This window comes from Nesoenas mayeri, assembly GCF_963082525.1.
Source record: "Nesoenas mayeri genome assembly, chromosome: 1".
In the NCBI taxonomy this organism is placed as follows: domain Eukaryota; kingdom Metazoa; phylum Chordata; class Aves; order Columbiformes; family Columbidae; genus Nesoenas; species Nesoenas mayeri.
Genome location: NC_137541.1, coordinates 16,631,277 through 16,649,196, shown reverse-complemented (window position 1 = coordinate 16,649,196; position 17,920 = coordinate 16,631,277). Strand labels below are relative to the sequence as shown.

Here is a 17,920-nt window from a genome sequence, read left to right as displayed (position 1 = left end):
AATTGGAGGTGTTGTTTAAGTTAGGGTTGCTATTCAAATTTTTTTGTGTACAAAGTGGAAGCAGACAAAAAAAACAAGCTGTAGAACTGTAAGCATTTTAAAGCAGAAGTCCTAAGGGGATAAACTTACTGTTTTGTATTCCATGAGTTCCATCTGCAGCCGTGCAATCTCACTGCGCAAAGCATTTATTTGCTGACTAGCCCTATCCTGATTAACCATAACCTTGTTCTTGATATTCCGTGCTCGATTGGCATACTTTAACGTGTTCAAGGTTTCCATGAAGTCTCGATCTGAAGGGCTCACACATGCTATCATGAGTGTTTGACTGCAAGTTACAAACATAGGTCAGCATTACACATCAAGAACAAAAAGAGTAGAGAGAAGCTAACAGGTTTTCAGGTAGAAGGTGACAAGAATAGAGACTTCATAACATTTGTGAAAATATTCCTGTAATTCACAGTAGAAGACTGCCAATCACAATGTTCAGCACCGTTACATCTTGTATTGCTGTAGCATAGCATAGGAGATACCAGACCATTAATTGTTCTGCATGTAAAATTATAAAAGCAATTAACTGGCATTCCTAGAATGCTTTTCCAATTATATTTAGCTTGCGTAATCACAGGTAAACTGAAGTTCAAGTCCAAAGATCAACCTGAAATCCTAGACAGCAATTTGGATCACATAGTAGTCAGGACTGCCTGCTCTCATTAATTTCTACCTACTTAATCTGAAAGTTGCCTGAATGCTCATCCATGCATGTACACAAGTGCCTAAGTTACCCCGTGCCTACCTCAGGTTCTACCGAGGTTGAAACTGTCTGAATTCTCCACTGCAAATTACCTCCTGTTCCCCAACAGAAGCCCAAAAGCTGGTACTTAGCTTTAGTGCACCTGGCTATAACTATTTATTCCATGTTTCATACCACCACTGCTTACAGCACTTCCACAAAAAGCAGCAGGACCTGAGCTCTAAGTGCGGGAGGACTATGAACACCACCTGCCTCTCAGGTTCTTACAACACCCTCTAGCCATCCCATTATAGGATATGCAGGGTGAAAACAAATTCCCTGCTTCAAATGAATTATTGAACAGACAGACCAGCAAAAAACAATGGCACAAAAGCAGTAAAAGGCAAAAAAATCTGCATTCTAGCCACGTGGTTTCATTATCCAACAGGCAGATGGAGGAACCATGGTCCCATTCCTCATTCCCTGGAGCACACTCTCATTTCGCATCATATGAGAACAACCTAAAAGGGTCAGAACTGGAGTTCCAGCTCCAGATCGCACTCTGAAGGTGCCTACATGGCACCTCAACAGATGGGGAAAACACCTACATTTGATGGACTGAATCCTCTTCACCAGGCTTTAGAGAAATTAGCTTCTCTGTTGTATTTGAATGATTGGAAGCTGTCTTGGGCATAGTGATTGTGAAATGATACGAGTTTTCGATTCTCAAAGAAGTCAGGAAGGGGATCAGCAGCATTGCCATTGGAGTTCCAGAGGGCAGACTTTGGTCTGTTTAGGATGCTAGTTGACAGAGTCCCTTAGGAGGCAGCTCTGAAGGGCAAAGGAGTCCAGGAAGGCTGGTTGTTCTTCAAGAAGGAAATCTTAAAGACATAGGAGCAGGCTGTCCCCATGTGCTGAAAAACAAGCCAGTTGGGAAAATGACTGACCTGGCTAAACAGGGAGTTTTGGCCAGAACTCAGGAAAAAATGAGAGACCATTGGAAGAAGGGGTAGGCAACTCAGAAGGCCTACAAGGATGTCACGAGGTTATGCAGGGAGAAAATTAGAAGGACCAAAGCCCAACTAGAACTTAATCTGGCTACTGTCGTAAAAGGCAATTAAAAAAAAAGTTTCTATAAATACATTAGCAACAAAAAGAGGACTAAGGAGAATCTCCATCTTTTATTGGATGTAGTGGGAAACAGTGACAAAGGATGAGGGAAAGGCCAAGGTATTTAATGCCTTTTCCACTTCAGTCTTTAATAGTAAGGGCAGTTGTGATCCAGGTACCCAGCCCCCTGAGCTGGAAGACAGGGATGGGGAGTAGAATGAAGCTCCCATAATCCAAGGGGAAACAGTCAGTGACCTGCCACACCACTTAGACACCCACAAGCCTATGGGGCTAGATGGGATCACCCAAGGGTTCTGAGAGAGCTGACAGAGGTGATCACCAAGCCACTTTCCATCATTTATCAGCTGTCCTGGCTAACCAGGGAGGTTCCAGCTGACCGGAGGTTTGCAAATGTGACATGCACCTACAAGAAGGGCTGGAAGGAGGATCTCAGGAATTACAGGCCTGTCAGTCTGACCTCAGTGCCAGGGAAGGTTACAGAGCAGATCATCTTGAGTGCCCTCATGTGGCATGTACAGGACAACCAGGCGATCAGGCCCAGTCAGCACACACTTATGAAAGGCAGGTCCTGCTTGACCAATCTGATCTCCTTCTATGAGAATCATAGAATCATTTCTGTTTGAAAAGACCTTTACATCACCAAGTCCAACCATTAACTTGGCACTGCCAAGTCCACCACTAAACCATGTCCCTAAACACCATGTGGAAATGGCCTCAAGTTGCACCAGGGGAGGTTTAGATTAGGAAATTAGGAAAAACTTTTTCAGGGAAAGGGTTGCCAGGTGTTGGAACAGGCTGCCCAGGGAAGTGATTGAGTCACCATAGACATAGATGCGGTGCTTAGGGACATAGTTTAGTGGTGGACTTGGCAGTGCTAAGTTAATGGTTGGACTTGATGATCTTGAAGGTCTTTTCCAACCTAAACAATTCTGCAATTCTATGAAAGCTTAGGTGGTGGCATTAGGAAGAACGCACTGTCTCCAGGTCAATGGAGCAATATCTGCATTAGGCAGACCAGATTCCGATTTCCACCTTCCGTAATTTCAGACTGAGAAAAAAATCCTTTCCAAAACCACCAATACTTTGTGTTCTTATTTGAATAATTCAAGAAACAATATTTAAATGCTGCTTCATAACTGTTATAGCATTATATTTAAAGTCAGGATTACAGTGACAATACTACAATAATACAACTATTTCATTATCATTAACTCAGGACTCACTGCAATCCAACTTGAATCACCACCAGTAAGTCTTTTTTGAGTATTTGCAAAAGAGAAACAATAATGTGGACTGTAATACCTAGAGGAGAATTGGGAAGGCTAAGAGAACATGTTGACAGAAATCAAATAATTTTCCAGAAGAAGAACAGCATATTTATTTAAATTCAGTTTTCCCACGCTTTTTGGTTGCCAAAGCATGGATAAGAAAATATTCAAATCATGTTGATGTGTATAATCCTTCCTTAACAGCAAACTGCTAACTTGACATGTATTAGCATGCATATCACATAAATAAATATAGGTGGTGGTGGCAGGGGGTATCCACAAATTCAACATAAGTCAAAAACAGAAAGAATATCTGAATATCCATGCAAATGCTCTGGGACAGCATTTACTCTCTGTACATTGTACACTAAAATATGTGATTTCTCCTTATGAACAGGAGATGGAGCAGCAGAGCTATAAGACAGGAAAACATTTTAGAGACAAAACAATTCTTCAACAAATATGCAGTTTTAGAAGTGGTTTGAAAAAAATGCTCATTACCTAGTGTATTTGATATAAAAATCAGTAAAGGAATGCTATCTGTAGTTATTTTTAGAAAGAGCTTAGAAGAGCTATTTTCTTGATTTCTGCTGATTTTTTTTTCATAATTGAGCTTCTTTCTCCCTTAAGAACTTCTGAAAATTTCAGTCTTTATTTTACTTGTGTTGTCCGGCTCTTTGCGTTTCCTTGCACTGTGGTGCTGCAGGTGTTGCTCAAGTTCTCTCTCTGAAGAGCAGAGCAACAATTTAAGAATTCTCTTCCACACTTCCCTATTCCTTTCTGAAATGCCCAGAAAACTTCCTACCCTCCAGAAACAGCAGTCAGCTGTATTGGACTAAAGAGGAATAAGAATACTACCTTGCTAAAGCATACGCTACTACACTCTTTTGTATTTGTACATGTTAACATTAAAACTAAAAAATTTGTATTATTTTAATAAATTTCTTAATGTTTGCTTACACAAAGCTTCTGGTGGCTAAAGTCTCTGTTCCTTGCCTGTGCAGTAGGTATACAGAACAGCTTCATACAAACAATTCTGGTGATACAGTAGTTTGTTTTTATTAGGCTCTAACCCAACATCAGATAACTGGACATATGCACCATACCCTGAGATTACAGCCTTTACAAAAAGATGGCAGTGTCTGCAGGAAGCTGACTCCAAGCTCCTGTGCATGATGGTCAGAGCAAAGAATTAAGCACCATAAATAAATAAAAAGTAACAAAAAAACCTCTCCAAAAGATGAACTCATCACAGGTTTAAACTATGCTGTAATTAATAAGGCTATAACACAATAACAAAATTTACCATTTATGCTGTTTATAATCTAAGGATGTCTTCATGGAAAGGACTTGTCCTGGAAATGGGAACTTCTAAGTAACTCGAAGCCTCATGTCTAGTAAAGCTACAATAGAACTGAAAAGAACGATGCAAAAAGCCTCTTTAAAATCTTTGCCCTGCATTGCCAGTGTTTTCGATCATGACAGTCATTTATATTTGGAACCTCCCTCCAACAAAAAAGCAGCTATTTTTATCATTGTTTAATGATTATTTTACTTTCTGAAGAATATGTGCTCATTCATGTTCATTTACAATGAAAAACATAAAACATTCCAGTTTTCATACCTGTTTCCTCCAAGAGAGTCTTGAAGTAGCCTTGTAAGCTTTGAATCTCTGTATGGTACATGAGTTGCCTTCTTACTTTTATCTCCCAGTGCACTTATTACATTGCCAAGTGCCAGCTATAAAACACCAAATCATGTAACACATAAGTTAAAATTGTTTCTTGAGCAGTTTTAGTTTCAAAAAAAGCTACAAACTGAGGTCTGCCTATTCTGAATAAACGAATATGCTCATGAAAGTTAACATAATTAAAAAATTCTAAATATTTTTACATTTTACAGTAGATATCTATAAACTTCCTTGCTATCAACAGTGAACCAGATGTCTTGTAGTCTGGTATCTGCAACTGCTATGTGCTTAGCACAATTTACGTGCACTGTCTATTGATATGTCAGTTGCAAACTTAAGTTAGAAATACTTAATGTAAAAAACATTTACTTTCAATAATTATTAAAGCTGATCTCTACTTCAAGCCATAGCTACTTTCTTTTAAAAATTAATTTTATCAATCTACTTTATACTAGATTTCGAATAAGATATAGAGTGTTAATATGAAAATAAAGCAGAATTTACTACCTCTACAGGTATGAAATAAGGAATGTCTGACAAAGATTTAAGCATTTAAGGCTTGAAATTATGTAGTCCATGGCTATCCTTCTTCATTGCTAAGAAAAGGTCTAATTCCTGCTTATAAGCAACCTAGTATTAAGCTGTAAAATTAGTTTTAATGTGCAACTGCATATACTTTAATCAGACTATTCACATGCCAAATTAAAGAACATTCCTCTAGATGGCACCCTGTACATCATGTTCTTAGTCTTGAACATGGTCTTACTGCATCCAGCAGTTGAAGAACTGCGCACACACCACATTCTGTAAATGTTTTATCATGTTTAAATCACCTTCAATCTGTTTCCCAAAGCTGAGGGCTGGAATTTACTGTAAATTAAAGTTTTGTGATCATAGAAAATATTAGCTTTATCACACTGATTTTCATTTTGTATCCTGTTTGTTAAGGACACATCTGTCTTATCTAAACCCCCAAGCTGTGTTGGCTCTGTGCTTATGTCAATGATGAGGATGAACTGAATTCTCCTCCTCTTTCTTACATACAATATAACCAGAATAACTACAGAATCACCATTGTGACAACAAAAGAATCACTAAGAATGTTCTAGTTGCAAAACACCTCTCTGGTACTACAAACTAGACCAGAGAAAAAGGCATGTTTTCATATATAAAACCAACACGTATTTTTGAGTCTTTAAAAGACAATTGCACAGAGCCTCCACACAGCCAAGCAGCTCAAAATAAAGGCATGAAACTACAATCTCCATGGATAATCACTAGCTCTACTTTTCACTGTAGTCACAATTAAATTACAAAATGTAATACAATTCATTACCAAAAAAAACCCACCCCATACAGTGCCAGTACACAAGCAAAAAAAGTGACACTATAAGTTAAAAATTCCATTTCTAATTCATTGTCCACTTTTTACATGCCTGTACTCCTTGCAAACTGGTTGTAATGTTCTCCCATTGTTTGAGTCTTGACAAAGTTAAAATGAAAATAAAAATGAAGTATCTACAATAGTGGTGTCAAACTCATTGGCAAACTCTTGCATTGATACAGTCCTAAAATTACCTTTGCTTCTTGAAGGCAACTGCAAGGCTGAGGTGGCCCCCAGTGAAAATGACTTTGTCACCCCTGCTCTGCAATATCTTTTAAAAGTTATTTACTCCATATTTCACTACAGTTTTAAGTACCATCATTTGCTAGTTAAGGTCTAGGTACAACCAAGAAAATGTTAGCAAGCCATAACCCAGCAACCACCAATATATGCCGTTATATCTTGTACTACAGTCCTTGTTCTGCACATGATGCATTTCTCCGTAGGGATTCCTAAAAACAAAGTGATCCAAAAAGAAAGAGAAGATGGTACCAATAGCCAGTGGAAAGAAATCGTAGTGTCTTACTAGTCCACAGTTGATGGAAATGCCCTCTTTTGCCCTTTCTCCTGTAGCTCCTGTTCGCTTTAATCTTTCAGATCCCGCTAGATCAACAAAATGGAACTTGGCAGTAAGAGTTTCAAATTCATTCATCTCAGAAGATTCAGATATTATCCTGTTATCAGTGGCATTATCCTGAAATTAAGAGAGAACCCATAAAGCTTGGTAAGATCTTTCACATTAACATTTCAACAATTATTTACAAGACCACCTATTTGTCATGTCCACTTCCTTCCTTATTTACTGATTCTCTTATAACAAGATCAGTATCTCTCAAAAACCTGTCTCCATTTTAGTCATATCCAGTAACACATAATTCTTCAAGACCCAGCTATAGATGTACATGAATAGCAACATACAAATTACTTGTAAATATGGGCTACAACTCTTTCAGGGCAGCAAGTCAGGCAACGAAATTTGTACCTCACCTGGAATGCAAGTCTTAAAACAATTGTCAAAGGAAATTGATTTTTTTTAAAAAAACAATGACAGTGTTGCCCTCCTAAATTACCAGTTCATAAGCCTGCCAAATAACTCAAGAGATATTTTATACCTCTCTAATCCCTATCATCAGCTTCTCTGTGGCACAACTCTTCAGCTTTATTTTAGGAATTAATTTTTTAAGTCAGTTTCCCCAGCAACCAGTATCACACCAGCACTTCTGACTTGAGCAGGAGATAAGGAGAGCACAGAAACCACTGGACGAAGAAGAGGTTCCTCTCTCCCCTCAATCCCCCAGGTAAGCTGCCATGATGGACGCACAGTTCCATCAGTGTGGGGCACCTGCCTATAGTGCAGTGTGTTCCTGGGCAGGTTCCATAGTCTCAGCCTCTTCCACTTCACATCCCAAAGCACAGCAGTAAAACTATCCTTTCTCATTACATAATACCAAGGTTGTTTTCTCCGTCAGTTACTGTAGCTGTACCACATACTGTGGAGATTTATTTTAGTCTAAGTGTGGTTAGACCTGTTGCCATGAAAGCAACGCTGAATGAGAAAAATCTTGAAATCACTCAGTTCCAGACATTTCTACTAAAATAAACACCACAAGGCAATTTCTCTCTGCTTGCCACGGCAGCATGCAATAGGCATCTAGCAAGTGTATACTGGACTTATAGTCACACAGCCCAATCTACAGGCTTTGTTATTATAGGAATCTTCTATAAAAACAAACCACAGATTGGTTTGTTTTTCTTTAAAAGAAACCCTCAAATATTCTGTGGCAATGATGTTTATGTCCTTAGTCAGCTAGCCCACAGCTCCCTCACTAGTGCAAGGGGTAATGTGTGTGGCTGCAGACCAAACTTCTTAAGCAATCTCCTTGTGTAGCATTTTCAGAGGACAACAGGAATTGTGCCCCTTCCAGACTGGACTATCACACCTTTTCAGCTATTTTGACATTTATGCTGCTGGTGGATCACACCCTCTTTCCTACACCTCAAAGCACTGATTAATGCATCCTTCTTTCTCTCTCACTTATTTAGTAAATCAAATATATGTACAGAATCTCCTGAGCAGCGCGGGGGGTGTGAGTGCAGCACAAGGAGCAGCGTGTCTGTGCACTGCAGCCCTGGCTGCCCGCCCAGCCTGGGGCCAGCAGAGTCACCTCATCCCTGCCACTGCGTTGCCCTGGTAACAAAGGCCTCCCAAAACTGTTGTCTACCAGACAGCACCAACGACAGAAACTTGAGCTGCATCCCTCCTGGTCACCCAATAAGAGCTCATATTAATTTACATGCCAGGAGCGTTCAGAGGCCAATGTCAGGTCTAATCTCTGCTCTCCCAGACACTGCAGGGAGAGGAGAGGGTGCTGCCTGCAGATTCAGGATCTAGCAATGTCCTGCTCCAGACAGTTAAATTATCTTGCTCATAGCTCAAAAAAAAAAAAAAAAAAGGTAAAAAACCACTTTTTGACACAGGGCAGAAAGAAGCCACCCATTTCTCTAACACAAACTTCTGTTAGAAACCAGGCAAGAGTGGGTGGCTCAGCTGGTGGGGAAGACCACAAGGGCACCAGCATGGTGGTTTGCTGCGCTGGCAGCCTGAGGGAAACAAGGCAACTGGATGAGTTCTCACTCCCCAGCTAAACAAAACATCCAATGGGGCAGTGTCACCATGCAGTGACCGAGGTGCCCTGTCTGGGCTTCAGATATAATGCCAGTCCCTCCCGAGTGAGAAGACAGAACGCTGCCCACAGCACCAGGGCTGCAGTTTCAGCAGAAAGCGGGAAGAAGTGTTATAACAGGTGCATAAAGCAGGTCTGCATACTACAAAGGACCAGGGAACAACTCTCTTTTTGCCTTAAAATTATTATTTGTAGCATTAAAAAAAAAAAACCACACACTAAAAAAGCACTACAAATCCAATTCACTGTCTCACACACTTAAAAATGTGATATCTATGTGCAAAATGCTAACCAGCTACTTAGAACTTCACTGAAATACTTAATTTTGATACCTTTAGAATAACCAAATTCAGTCCCGCTGAAGCTACTGTAGTTTTGGGTAGCAGACATTTATTCAGAACTCTCCTCTTTACAAGATGCATCAACAGCAACTTACAACTAACAGCAACATTCACATGAAAAAAAGTCTTCTACAGAACAGCTTCGTCTATATTCATAGTTTAGATTTTGGGTTACATGGATAGACCTACCAACACATCTGAATCCCAAATATATATCCACTTGAAATAAATACACCAAGTTTCAGAATCTAATGCATTTCTACTTGCTCCTTGTTGGACATAAGCACTTAATCTGGAATACACAAGCATTGTCAATTAGTTGACTGCAATCTTAAACCCACTAACTACTAAGACACTGAAAAACTTTTTCCCAATTAAAGAAAAATTACATTTTAACTTTCTTGCTTGTGTATGTTGCAACAAAATACTGAAGAAAATGCTAGAGGAGAATGGGCAGATTAATGTAAGAGACTGCAGTTTATTGTTGCCTCTGGCTAGAGGATGGTTACACATGCACAGATTAAATCAAATTATTATAATGCTTACCAAATTCATCAAGCATGATGATGACTGTAGCATCTTTACTAAGTGCAATTCAGACAGCAGTGGCTGCCAAAACAATATTCACATTTTGAAAAACAGTTACTAAAGTGAAGTTTAATAACAGCCAGGATACATACGGTGTTAAATGGAGGGCAGACTCTGGTTTGACACAAGTGTATAGTAAAAATGGCGTGTGACCGTGAGCTCTGAACATTCATCTGAGTGCTGGCAGTGGTTCGAGACAAAGCCCCCAGCTTCAAGCACTGCATCATCTAGAAAACAGACAAGAAGTACGTTATATTGCTTGAAGTTTAAATAAAAAGTGTTCCTATAACACTTATTGGTTTGGGTATAAACAAGCTTTTTCCCTTTGCTATGATTTCTGTTCCTATATGTCAAAAGCACAAAGATTCTTAAATAAGCAAATTAAAAGTTGGGGAGTTTTGTGGTTTCTGAAAGAAAACACTTCGATCTATGTACTGCTCTGTTTTATTCTTCCCGGGTAGTAACACAGCAATCTTCCTTCCATTCACCTGTGGCAAAAATGGACAACTTTTGCACTTTTTCTTCAAAAATAACAGTACAATAACATTTTAATTCAGATTTGCGATGCACACTCATGAAGAGTAATTTATGTCACATCAATCATCGTGCAAAGCTTTCCTGGCACAGGAAAAATAACATACAATTTGGGAGATTAGATTTACACATGCCAAAATTTTTTCTCCCAGTAGAACTACACTATTACCAGAAGTGTATTTCTAGCACTAAGTGAAAGTGGTGCACACTTAGTATCAGACATTTATCAGTTTTAAGTGTACAGAAACCAAAGAAAACAAGAATTTCAACTAAACTTTACACCTAAATTGTCTGAGATGCAGATGTTAGCAAGCATAACCTCTATTTTTAACTGCTTATGAAAACAGACAACATTTGTGGAAAGCACTTGGTATGCTACAGAACAATTTATTTCCAGTTATCACCTCTGATTCTCCATTCACAGTTCGGGTTGTAACGCCCACTGTATAAATTCCTCCTGCTGAATCTTCATGTATTTTAATATTTGATTTTTTATTCTTTGCATCAATATCACGTGTAGTATCAAACAGATCAAGAATTTCTTCATTGTAAAGCTGAGGAAAAGACAAAAAATATATATTACTTTAGGAATTCCTCCAATGACTAATACATTTGTGCATGGCACATATAAAATATTCTTAAAAATGCAAATGCCAAGGCTCTCAAAAAAAGATACTGTGAAGAATCCAAACTTACAAGGACAATAGGATGATAGACAGAGCAGCCATCTGCCCACTTTGCTATTATGCCACCCAAAGAAGCAGCAACGTCCTCCACGTCATCAGATCAGGGAGAAAATTCTTTGGTGGTACCAGGCAAGGGGCGGCACTGGACGCCCGCAGAACGAGGGCAGCAGTGGTTTCTGCAGCAGTGGTTTCTGCAGCAGGCACCTGCGGTCCTCAGGTTTGACTTTGCTTTGTTGATTCAGTTGACCGCACTCTCCTCCAAAAACTTCAAACTCACTCCACTTGCTCTCCCTGCCATCACACCTTTTCTCATCTCCTCTCTCACACCTTCATAATTCTACGTCTCTTTCATTTAGATAAACTGTTCTTCCCCTGGAAGGAATTTAATATATAATAGCTTTTGTGCAAGCTGCTTATTAAAGACACCAAACAGCAGGCCAAAAATAATTTCATGGTTTCTTGAGCAGGGCTTTTGTACTTTCCTCTGTACAATACCTATGCTTTGGTGTCCCAGATTTAGTTATAACTTTCAGGCACAATCATATGAGTAACAGCAACTATTTACTACATGTTTCAGGCTGCTTAATGTTTACTGCATGTTTCCCTGGGTGTCCTGAAGGCAAGTACATGTACATTTAGTGGTCTTTTAACTCAGTGTCATTAAGCACATCAGACTGTCAGGTCAGTAAATTATACCAGAACCAGCAAAGAGATCAGAAATTATTATGTAGTTATCAGTGTTAGAGAAGATGGATTATCACTTCATAGGAATGTTCTAGGTTATAGGGACTCTCAGTCACATTTGTAATGTCCTGTCAAAAAACACAAGGAATTCAGAAGCTACACTGGTTACTACTCCTTAAACTCCTACTGTCGCAGCTGCCTAAGCAGAACAGGAGCTGCAGCTCCCCATGTTCAGAGAGAACAGAAGACTCCAGCATTCCCACGTAACATGCTCAGGCACAGGCTCTCTCTAGGCAAACATTAGCCAGAGCAACCAAAAGCCCTGCCTAAGGTTAGCAGTGACAAATCTAAACCAGTGCAAAACTACTGCCAGCCTGTTAGACTTTAAAGCAATTATAGGAACATATGACTATAGGACTCGGTTTACTTCAGCAGTAGTGAAACCAACAGCTTTTCTCTTGGGTCATATAAAAGTGGAGTTTTTTTCCCCCCAAAGTAGATAAAGTCACAAATACTGAACTAAGTAACACACATTTACACCTGCTCTTCCTTAAATTGATTCTTCCTCTCCTTGCGTTTAAAGCATCAGATTTTGCGTCTTGGTGGTAAAGGTAAATATGTCACACACAAATCAATCAATTAAATAAAACAACAAACAATTCTATGGGCAGCAAACACAACATAAATGCTGCAAGATTTAAACCAACAGCTGCAGCAGGTCGGAAAGATCAAAGATCTTCTGGCCTCTCTTACCAGTAGCTGTGTCTACAACAAAACACAAAGGGAACAGTTTTTTCATAGCACTGACGCAGGTTTTCTCTGGGTCTAATAAAAGAGGGAATAGTGACACAGAAGCTCGATCCTAAACCACTGGGGATCACAGAAAACTATTTTTATACTAGGTTTCTCCTTTGGTGAAAGGAATAGAACAAGTCTCCTGAACAGATTTTGCCATAGATTTCTTTAGCTTTCAAAGTGACAAAAGCAGGTGAAGCACAGTCACAATTCAAAGGCAAAAAGTACAACTGATTTTATTTTTTTTAATAGTTTTTTGCTAAAAGGTTTTGTAAAGAATTTCAAACAGGCAAGAATAACAGGCTCTGTGAGCAAATGTGTGCTGCAGAAAGAGACAAATGATGACTACTAAATCTACTTCTACACTTCAAAATAACCCTGTAAAGGGAACTACTAAAATAATTGGAATAAGATAAAAAGGCTGTTTTTCATAAATTGTAGAGGTAAAGCAAACTGCATGAAATTTCCTTTTGAAATTTTGAAGATTAATTCAAAACATCTTGTGGGAAAAGAATGTAAAAGTAGCAGAAGAAAAAAAAAAAGCAATTTGCTTTCCAAAAGAACCTCATCAAGTCACATACACAAACATAGATCAGATTTACCTCTAAGAACTGTGCATTCACTTTAAAATCTGGAGGTGGAAGTCCTTGTTTAATAGCAGCTTGTTTTTTTTCTTCAATACATCTGAAAAGATGCTTAACAGCACGTGATATAATGCCTTGTTCCTCCTCTGTTATGTTGACATCAAATCCAGTGCCCATGGTGTATGTTTTGCCAGCACCTGTCTAAATTGAGAAAGGACTAGTCACTAGAACACATTAATAGTACCAAATCATCACAGATAAATGCAGTTTGTGAACCCTAGTCCTAGATACAGCAACTGCTAAGTTAGTCTGATCTTCACAATATTAACATGCACAACAACAGGTCATTTTGAAAAACAGATAAACAGTAGAAGCTGGACAAACTCTGCTGTTTATCCACAAATCACATGCAAGAAGGCAGGGACCAGTTCAATCTTTCATAACCTTTCCTCTACAAACTTCCCCTAAGCTGCTTACATCAGCCTTGAGCTATCATCTCCGAGGTCAAAAGAATAGCTAATGTTTTTAACCCAGACTGTTAATTAAAGGATATATTTTGGAGGTAGGAGCAGTATTTGCAATTCTTTACTGAAGTAGATCAAATGATTCCCTTAATTACAATGTCTGAATATTTCAGGTACAATATTGCCATTGTTCTCAGTTTACAAACAGCACTGAGGAATACAAGCTGTACCCTCACTAGGAAAATAATTAAATGGGAAGTCCTATATAAGCCTTATAAGTGTTGTGTTTTCACTTAATTAGTGGGTCAAGCCTAAGACGAAGATAGTATCACACAGCTGAACATAATCTAGTAAACTGGATCTGCAAACTGCATTGTTTCACTAGGACTAGACTTCACCTAGTTAACTTGAGACACGATGTCTAACAGTGGTGAAATTCAGCATCCAAAACCAAATTTTACTCAATTCCTAGAGGGATATTCAGAAGACCATAATACATTCTCTACATTGTGCTCAATGATATTTCAGCATTGAGAACTTAAATTTGTGCCCAGTGTACTGAGAGGGTGTGTCCTCTATGAAAAGTTCTGACTTTGGAATCTGATCTCTACAGTTTGCCCACAAACAAACAATGTGGTCTGAAGTTCCCTAGGATCTATTTTTTAAAGTTCCTCTTCCCAAAAGTGTCTGAAAATGCAGAGGGATTGACAATTGCTCAGAAAGGAATCTCAGAACAACCTCTCTCTATATATCAACCAGTGAAGTCACTAATTTGTACTGCTGCATTGGGGTGGATTCAGGAATTACATGGACTCATGCTATTTTCAATATTATTATTAATTCAGAGTTACTGCCTAATATAGATCCTCTGTGTTTCAATGGCCATTCTGTACAGAATCTATACAAACTCCTACACAGTCTCCTACAGGATATGTCATTTAAAGTAAAACAAAGACACTAAAAACCATGCATTCTGAAATTTAAAAGAAAGACCAATTACAATAAATTGTTTATTACAAAAGAAGTACTTCAAAATAAAATTGTAACGCTTACTTGGCCATAAGCAAAGACTGTGGCATTATAGCCTTCAAAGCAACCTTCAATCAGTTTTTCTATACACTGTACATAGATCTCTTCTTGCTGCGAGTCAATGTTAAAGACATAATCGAAAGTGAAGGCCTTATCTTTTCCCAAGAACACTTGAGGTTCACCAGGTGTGACAGATGTACAAATATGGCATCCTTCAATCTTCTCTTTGGCTAGCTGTGGTCTAATTCTGTTTTGGAAGAGACAAAGAACTATTAGAAATTATCATCAGAAACAGGAGCATACAAACAATGCAAATAAGAGATGTGAAAATAATTCCTTACTGACAGAAAAATGAGAATTTTGCATCAAGCCAGGAAGCAGCAGTCTGAGGCATAGTACTGATGGCATCAGAACCCACTCACACAGCTGCTCATGCAGATGATCTTCTCTTCCCTGAAGGGTCACCTACCAATTTCAAGGTGATGACCTCCCTAGAAAAGTGTTTCTGTATGTACCCCATGCATTATTAATGACTAACTTGCACAATCTAGTTCTGACTTTGAAATCATGCTTTCCAATTTTATCAGGTTTCTTTATGTTTTCATTGTATTTTTTTTAATTGTAATAGAAATATGAAAAAATGCAGCACAGTTTATGTAGTAATTTGGGAGCAAAGACCTCCAAAGCCTACCTGTCATCTTAAATGAAAGCCTCCTTGCTACAAGAGGAGGGAGAACACTCACATTGCTGCTTTTCCTTTGAGAGGAAAGGAGCTTTGACACTGACAGAACATTTCTGTGAAATGTTGATTTCAGTGAAGTGATGGATCTTCAGAGAAAAAGAGTGGAGAAAAAACAAACAAACACACACCACAACACCACACACCCCCCACACCAATTCCTAACAAATCCTAAAGGTAAGAGTGTCTCATTCCTCTATTTCCCCACTGAGGCAAATTTCAGCTTTTATTTCAGTTTGTTCAGTTTCTGGAAAACTACTTTGTAGAACACAACCATCTTAGACTTCTTATATTCTACCATTCTATTAATTACTCTGCTTTCTTAATACTCTTGCAGTCTTGTAAAAACTGAATTCTTGTACTAGCTCAGTGACTAAAGAATATCATGGAAGTTTGTGATTCAATTGGTTTAATGGTTAACTATCAGGAAGAAAAACTTTAACTAATAATTTGTTTACAAAATTACTTCTTTTTTTTTAAGCGTTTCCAAGTTCTCAAAGCAGCACCAATTAAAGTTTAAAAGACAGGGGACAAGTAAGGTCATATATAAAGGTGATAAAATCAGCAGTAGAGCTACACACAGAGTCATGGAATATTTTATATACATTCTCCATTTATATCAAACTTCAAGCACCTATATTTACCTTGGTATGGCTACTTTAGGTTACAGTATCAAAGTCAAAGATCTGTATATACAGAGAACACTTGAAAGGCACACAGGCATTTCATATTCCATGCTTTAAGGGCAATGTCTACATTAGTGTTTGTTTTGGAGTAGCTGTGCTGTCCTAAATGGAGATGTTGGGGGAATTTGCTTTATCACATGTTGGTTTGGATCAGAGAGCAGTTTCAGCGTGCACAAATTATACTCCTTTCATAGGAAACTAAGCCAAAATGCTCCTCTCCAGACACCAAACCTGTTCCGAAATCTAATGGGAACATAAGGACCCAAAGCCACCTATAGATCTACGGTGACTGTGCCAATGCTTGAGAGAGCTCATCAACAACAACTCTGAGCGGACTGCTACAGATTAATTCAAATTATATCAGCACACATATAGTTTAGTTCAAGTTTAAAAATGTACTGTTAAAGAAAAAAATAATCACACAGAGCACAACATATCTTATTTTTATTTGTAAGGTTTTCTGCAGAAAACTTTCGAAAATATCAATAAAAGGAATGATTATATGATGTGTAAAATAGGTACAAATACTCTACAAACAGTATTTGCATTTAACAACATGGAGTGCATAATATAGGACACAGATTTTTCTCTCTAATAACAATAATTATCATAAGGTTGGCGCTTTTTTTCCCTTAAATGAAATAAGAATGCCAAAAATAATTCAGGAGCTACACAGCTTCCTCACTAACAACTTGATCCACTAGTACCTGTGCCCACTACAGACAAAACCTGACAAACACGGACCTAAACTTGTAAGAAGTTGATTTTATTCCAGACCAACAAACACTTTATAATAAAATAGCTGTTTCCAGGCAGAGAAAAAAAGTCTTCAAAATCAATCATATGCCTATCCTAAAAGAACTCTACACAACTGGAAAAATTGAGCAAATAAAATATTGTAGCATGCTGCCTATAACACTTAATATTTGGAAAATACAAACTTGGTACCTTATTTTTCTGCTTTAGATTAATGCCATGAAATCAGAGGCCAAGCTCCTTCTTAAAACTAAGCACTCTTATTCTTTCACTAATCCAGTGCAGACAGCACAAAGGCAATCAATTGTTCTTACGAGCATGAACTCTGAGGGCTTCTAAAGCTCCAGAGGTACTGCTCGTATTGTTTTCTAGTACAAGGAAGACTAGATAGAAAACCTTTTGTGCAACCCAAAAACCAAACTTTCCCCGAGTTCTGAAAGGCTTTTAGCAATGACTTATACAATGAAAGTTGACAACTAAAAATTACGTGCAGACAGGAGATCTTCATCACCCAATCTGAGGTCACTCAAGGGACAGTTCGTGCCCTGAAATCCATATAGTTCTCTTGGTAAGTTTAGGACCAAGCTAACGTGACAACCTTAATGAGTAAGTAATAAATGCCTTCAACCCCATCTCTGGCCACTTCTGAGCAGTGTGAGTGGATTACTTGAACTTCATGGCTGTCAAAAAATATTATCAGCCACACAATGTGAGGTCCAGCAAGTTGCAGTCTTTGTGCAAGTCTGCTCCTGTTCCAGCACTGGCTATAGGAACACTTCCTCCTCCACCCCACACATCAAATGACAAAGTGATTTTTTTCTTCTACTTACAGCAAAACCTTTCCCTCATGCCTTAATGTGGCCACTTCTGCCAGCAAAGCAGGCATCGCCCATGTCTTAGAATGTGAAAGAGTTCATTTTGGTCATCTCTCCTTGCCCAGTTTCCCACCTGGCAGCCTGCCACTGGGTTGGTTTCTTTTTCCAGAACCAATTTGACTTCACCCATTTTGTCTTCTACATGGCTCTAGCTTGTCTGGTTTTCAGGCTACTCTATTAATTGTATACAATCATGTGTGTTCTACCTATTTCCAATCACAACTCCTCAGATGTGGCAACTTCCCAAACAGCATCAGGCCTTGAATCCTTCC

The 17,920-nt window shown here is 38.6% G+C and overlaps 1 protein-coding gene across 1 annotated transcript in view; it reads right to left on the bottom strand.

Annotated features, from left to right (window-relative positions):
- Positions 1–17,920, bottom strand: part of KIF21A (kinesin family member 21A) — a gene marked incomplete at both ends in the record, with an annotated part of 90,992 nt that overhangs the window by 43,731 nt on the left and 29,341 nt on the right. The window contains 7 exons of the mRNA XM_080343921.1: positions 130–325; positions 4,754–4,869; positions 6,730–6,897; positions 9,909–10,043; positions 10,755–10,904; positions 13,118–13,300; positions 14,617–14,839. Of these exons, the coding sequence (XP_080200047.1) occupies positions 130–325; positions 4,754–4,869; positions 6,730–6,897; positions 9,909–10,043; positions 10,755–10,904; positions 13,118–13,300; positions 14,617–14,839 (1,171 nt within the window). The remainder of the gene's footprint in view (positions 1–129; positions 326–4,753; positions 4,870–6,729; positions 6,898–9,908; positions 10,044–10,754; positions 10,905–13,117; positions 13,301–14,616; positions 14,840–17,920) is intronic.